Source organism: Bos grunniens, chromosome 27 (genome assembly GCF_055505025.1).
Source record: "Bos grunniens cultivar Pamir isolate PY7600 chromosome 27, Bosgru_T2T1.0, whole genome shotgun sequence".
In the NCBI taxonomy this organism is placed as follows: Eukaryota; Metazoa; Chordata; class Mammalia; order Artiodactyla; family Bovidae; genus Bos; species Bos grunniens.
Window position 1 is genome coordinate 24,645,672 of NC_141191.1, and position 6,000 is coordinate 24,651,671.

At 36.6% G+C, this 6,000-nt stretch overlaps 1 protein-coding gene and 1 long non-coding RNA gene across 2 annotated transcripts in view; one reads left to right on the top strand and one right to left on the bottom strand.

Moving 5' to 3' along the window:
* SGCZ (sarcoglycan zeta) overlaps positions 1-2,551 on the top strand; it is a 404,913-nt gene extending 402,362 nt beyond the window's left edge. The window contains exon 7 of the mRNA XM_086380721.1: positions 1,808-2,551. Coding sequence (XP_086236847.1) covers positions 1,808-2,005 — 198 coding nt within the window. The 3' untranslated portion in view covers positions 2,006-2,551. The remainder of the gene's footprint in view (positions 1-1,807) is intronic.
* On the bottom strand, positions 2,142-5,674 carry LOC147343653 (uncharacterized). The gene is made up of 2 exons (XR_015156329.1): positions 5,595-5,674; positions 2,142-2,283 (listed from the first exon to the last, which is right to left on the bottom strand). It is a non-coding gene; the product is annotated as an uncharacterized LOC147343653 (long non-coding RNA).
* Positions 5,675-6,000: the final 326 nt, after the last annotated feature.

Here is a 6,000-nt window from a genome sequence, read left to right on the forward strand (position 1 = left end):
TGAACCAATGACAGGCCCTGCCCTAACAGATATTTCTTGCAAATAAGAGAAGGAAACAATGAATGAATGCACACTTAGTATAGTGTTAGAAAGGGACTGTTACTATAGAGCTAAGTACAGCTGGTAAGGAGAGATGACTGGATTTGTGTCACTTTAATAGGAAGGTTAGGAAAGTCCTCTTTTAGCAGCTGACCTTTTTTAGTAGAGACCTGAACAAATATGCTCACATCTAAAGTTTATCTGAAATATACACGTCTATGGTATAGGAATTATTTTTCTGGCTTATTCTAAATGTGCCATAGATTTCTATATTTCAAAAAAAAATTTTTTAATATATAAAAAACAGGGGAAATCTCCCTCCTATCCCTGTTCTCTGTTTAGTCACTAAGTCGTGACCAACTCTTTTGAAACCCCATGGACTATAGCCCACCAGGCTCCTCTGTCCATGGGATTCTCCAGGCAAGAATACTAAAGTGAGTTGCCATTTCCTCCTCCAGGGGATCTTCCCAACCCAGGGATCAAACTCATGTCTCCTGTGTTAGCAGGCAGATTCTTTACCACTGAACCACCAGGGAAGCCCTCACCCCTGTTTTCTAACCACCCCCATTAATATCTATCCTCACTCATAAATATCTGGAGAAAAATTTTTCAGGCTAGGAACAGAAGGAATTAAAAATCCCTGAGGCCAGAGTTGTTCTGGTATGTTTGAGAAAATGTGAGAGCTCCAGTAAGAAGAATTAAAGGAAATGATATTAGAAAGATAGGCCAGATCTTATAGGACTTGTGGACCGTGAAAAGTAATCAAGATTCATTTTAAGTGTGGTGGAGGCCATTAAAGAATTGTGAGCATGATATGACATGATTTGATTTGTGTTTCTTCAAAGTTCACTCCAGCCTTTTGTATAATAGACTACAGGAGGACAAGAGTGGCCCCTGGGAGGCCAATTAGGGGGCTAGTGCAAGAGTCCTAGTAAGAAATGATTAGGACTCAGGATGAAGGCAAAAGGTGTAGAAAATGGAGTATTCCTTTATTTTCCTGTCAATTTAGAGATGCCTGTAGGCAATAATTAGCTACATAACAATAGAATCAAGACATAGCTAGAAAGAGTCCAGTTTCTTTGCTCATTCAAATTCATGATCTAACGTTCCTTTCTTTGGATGGTTCCTCATGCATGTCAGAACGATATGATCGCTGGCCCGGAAAGTGTTGAGTCCATGATTTGAAATAAGTGAAGTAATTTTGCAAGTTAGAAGATTTAGCAGCATAGGTGTTAAGTACAGGTAATATATTTTTTCATGGAGATGTCAAACCTGATTATATTTAATTACCTCTTGTTTATTGTGCACTTTATCTACTTGATGTCTACTGTGAGTCAACATGATTTTATGAGTACTTTTTAAAAAATTAAACCAGAGAGTCAAAATTTTTTTAATTAATTGTCCATCACTTCACTAATGGCATGTCCTTAACCATCCTTATTTCTCTGTATATTCTTTAGACTGGCAAGATTAAGTGAAATTAAGAGACAGTCAAAATCACTCATTTTCTGGGTCGTTTGAATAACTGGATTGGCCCCCTAAGCAGATGGTACCATCTTGTTTTTCCGATTGAAGACTCTCTGAACGCACCACGTGTCAAAGGCTGGGGTGGCGGGTTGTACCGCAGGAATACAATTTGTTGGTTTCACAAAGCTTGGCAGCTAAACCTGCAGAATTGTTTGTCCTGTGGTCTTATTAGACCATGTTGTAGAGTTCTTAAGAATATAGAATGCTAAAAGGAAGTAAAATGTGGTTTCTTTCCCCCTAGATATTTTTGAACGCGGATACGATCCGGCTGGGAAACCTGCCGACCGGCTCCTTTTCCCCTTCTTCACCGAGTTCCTCCTCCCACTCTCGGCAGACAGTGTATGAACTGTGTGTCTGCCCCAACGGCAAACTGTACCTGTCTCCAGCCGGGGTCGGGTCCACGTGTCAGTCCAGTAGCAACGTCTGCTTGTGGAGCTGAAGTGACTGATCTCTCCTCACACCAGAATAGCCTTTTGTTCCCGTCCGTCTGCTTCACAGTTCTGCTCCGTTTCCCTCGTGATCAGTCCAGAGCTTCTCCAAATGGTCCACAGAGCACCTCCTTCCGGGGTAAGCAGGGAGTCTGGCCACCTTCCCCCTCGATTTTCTGTGCTGCTCGACCCGGCGAGCGTGAGTGACAGAACAGTGCAAGAACCATCTTCAGCAGGAAAACTGGATCATAATCTTTGCTCAGAAGGGAGAATAACACAGGTGCCTTTGCTACATGAAGTGAAGCACACAGTTTTAGATTTTTGCAGGACCTGGATATGGACTGCACATATATACATTTACATAGATGAAATTCCCAGTATCCAATGGCAAGATGACATGGTTAACCCTGTAAGAAAACTAATTCTACAGTCTGAAAGCACAATTTTCCATTCATCTTTTTGGATGTAAACTTTTATCCCCGAATTTTAAAATTTTAAAGCATTATGTAATGCTTGCTTTACTAAAAATTCAATTCAATACATGGTTTTTAACAATACAAGACAGAATCCCACCCTGAATTTTATTCGTTTCTTTAAATTCAATGTGTTGTTACTCTTTGTCTACTAAGTCTAGAATTTTGTACATTAGGTAATTTTGAAAGCTCTCAGCAATAGAATCTTTACAGAATTAACAAAATACCATCATACCATCATTTGTCAGATCTGAATGGCCTGATGTAGTATTTACTTGGCTATTGCATGTGACGCATTTGCTTTTAACAAAACATCTAATTTATTGCAATATAAGATAGGATTAAGAGGGACATACTGATGGTATAGAATCCATCTTTTTTTTTTTAATTGACATAATATCCACTAGGTTCTAATAGTACAATTTTTGTTTGCTTCATTCACTTTATACTTAACTCAGACTGCTAAAATTCAAACATCCTAAATAAAAACTACTGTGATGCCTAATGCTGAGAATGAATTCACTTTCCATTGGAATATCATCTACAGAATTATATCTATGTATTTTTTATTGGAGATTAAGACTTAAGGATGGTAGAAATTAAAAATCCCTGCTTAAACAGTAAAACATACAACTGTTAGAAAACATGTTGAAAATGTGTTTACTCCATCAGATTCTTATTTTAAGGAATTTAGTCACATTCCCTTGCAGCTGTTAATATTTAATTATTTATATTAGACTGTTAAGCTACCCTGACATCAGAACATAGTTTCTTCCATCCTCCAGTGCTTATTTTTGTAAATTCACTCCTAATAAATAACTCCAAAATACTGTAGGTTCACTTTCCACAACACTCCTTAATTCAAATTCTTGCAATTTACAGAATCCAAGAATAGAAAATTGTATTAAATAGTTCCTACTATGGGAAGGTGACTTGATTACTATAAGGTAAGTCTTTGATTTTCACATGTCAATCCATCTTTCTCCCCAATACACACTATATTACAGGTGTGTGGAAGTTTAATTGTGGGGGTCCATGACTGTAGAAACTTTGGAGTTCAGGGCTCTGTGGCACAGCGTGAAGTTGGAGATTGGAACTTGCAGAAATAATTTGATTAGTTGAAGTAAGATATTCAAGTAATGCAAGCAACAAAGTGAACCCTTTGACCAGAATTATATTCTTTGGACAATGTAACATATCAAATATCTGAAAAGGCTCCATTTCACTAATTGTATTCTGTACTAGGCAAAGTCAGAAAGCTAGTACAATTTTATTGCTTTTAAAATAGAACTTGTGTCGGGTGTTATTATATAAAACATTAAGTCAATATTGGAGTAAAAATAAGAAGTGAAATTGCTTAAAAAGTCATATCCTAACATATGAGTTTATTTAAGGTAAAACATTAGAATTTACTGTGATAAACTTTCACATTGGTTTTTGCATAATACTCAAATTCTAACATGAAAATTTTTGAGAAATTATGGGTGCTAATCACTGTATTATGGACCTTTTAGGAAAATACTATTTATTAATTTGAGGCATATTCAAATTATAAACATCCCTAAATTAAAACAGAAGGTTTTTTAGTCAAATGGGAACAATTATTTTGTTTAGTGATTAACCCTGTTTCTAATCTCAGCTCTGTCTCCTAATCAATCAACTGATTTGGGCAGTCTGGGAATATATCCAGGCTTTAGTTTACTCAACTTTACAACTTTTACACAGTGTTGAATCAAATGATCTCTTGAGATTCCTTCCAGCTCTAACATGTCCTAGTTCCAATAGCAAATATTATAGAAGGTGAAAGGGGCCATCAAAATTTTAAATTATATGTGATGAGAGGAGAAAAGATAAAAAATGTAAAAAAACCAATTCCAGTGAAGGGCGGTCAAATTTTGAATTCACATGTAGTTTAAATGCTATAAACACATTCAAAAGAAATGTATGAGAGATTTAAACTATGTATGAAAGTGAAAGTGAAGTCGTGTCCCACTCTTTGCGACCCCGTGGACAGCAGCCCACCAGGCTCCTCCATCCATGGGATTCTCCGCAAGAATACTGGAGTGGGTTGCCATTTCCTTCTCCAGGGGATTTTCCCTACCCAGGGATTGAACCCAGGTCTCCTGCATCACTGGCAGATGCTTTAATCTGCTCAATGTAGTTAAAAAAAAAAAAAGTGATACAGGTGGATTTCCTATCCAACTAACTCTAAGTGGTTGGTTTAAATTAGTTGACTGGCTGTTTTAGATTCTTAGAATCTAAGTATACACTCAGCCTCAGAGTTTGGGCTTTTATTAAAGACATAGAAGCTTGCTCTGAAAAGTCCTTAATTTCCTCATAAAAGAAGACTGGCTTGTTTTTTGATACAGAGTTTCCTTAATTGCAGACTACCCCAACAGATACGTTATCTGTTTTTCCAGTACTGTTTTGTGTTACAAGGTCTATAAATATAGTGCACTTTACTTAGATGCAAATTTCGTCTTTCCCAAATTAAACTCAGAAAAGTGATTTCTGTAAAGTGTACTATATGGGCCCTAAGCTTGGAACTGGTTTAACTGGAGAAGTCAGTAAGGGCAGAAAGGAGGAAGGCAGGTAAGCAGACAGGAAAGAAGGAAAGAGAAGAAAGAGAACTGACAGCATTCCTAGCATTTAAATTCTTAGCTGAGAACTGATACCCAAAGAAGTATCTGCCTTCAGGTTCTGAGGTCAAAATGAGAGAAGCCAAGAGAACAATCTATTTTTTTCTTTCAGAATATTTCAGTAAGACACTTGCCCTTCTCCCACCCGAAAAACACACTTCCAAATTTCTTCCAAAATTTCTATTCTGTACTTCTTAGTCCATTTTTCTTTCTCTTATTTTACTGTGAACCATAAACTGAATAATCTGGTATAAAACTACTTTTCAGCTACTTAACCAATTATTGAAAAATTGTATGCTTTGTATTTTACATTAATCTGGAAATCCTGGATTTCATTATCTCAGATCTCTGAAAATGGAGCCAGGAGTTACAACTGTGTTTCTCCCCCCACTTATTCATATGATCTTAAGAAATATATTTCATTATCATGATCACCATTTACTTCTCTTTGGAACAGCTACACCAAACTGAAAGTTACGGTTGGTTACCTTCATCTCTAAATTTCAGTGATTCCCTTAGGAAAAGACTCAGCAATCTTGAGTTCAGTAGCCTCTTCTGAACTTATCTCCTTCTATACCTAAACATCTTGTTTATAACCCAGAAGCCAATCCCTATTCCTTTTTTAACACTCCCTTTCTTACTCTAATTATTTCAGAAAACCACACTTTGTTGACAGGCTTCAGTAATATGGTTAACATTAAAGAGAAAGCAAATGTATTTAGGTCTTATTACATATGATCATTTAGGAAACTATTAGAAGTATTTACCAAATATTTATTTTCTTTTAATCATTCTATGAATACTTATCTCCATCAAACTAAAAGGCTTTGGTCTTTGAAGAAACGGTAATTTGATCACAAAGGTCAGTTGCTGGATTCCTTGTAACATGTTATG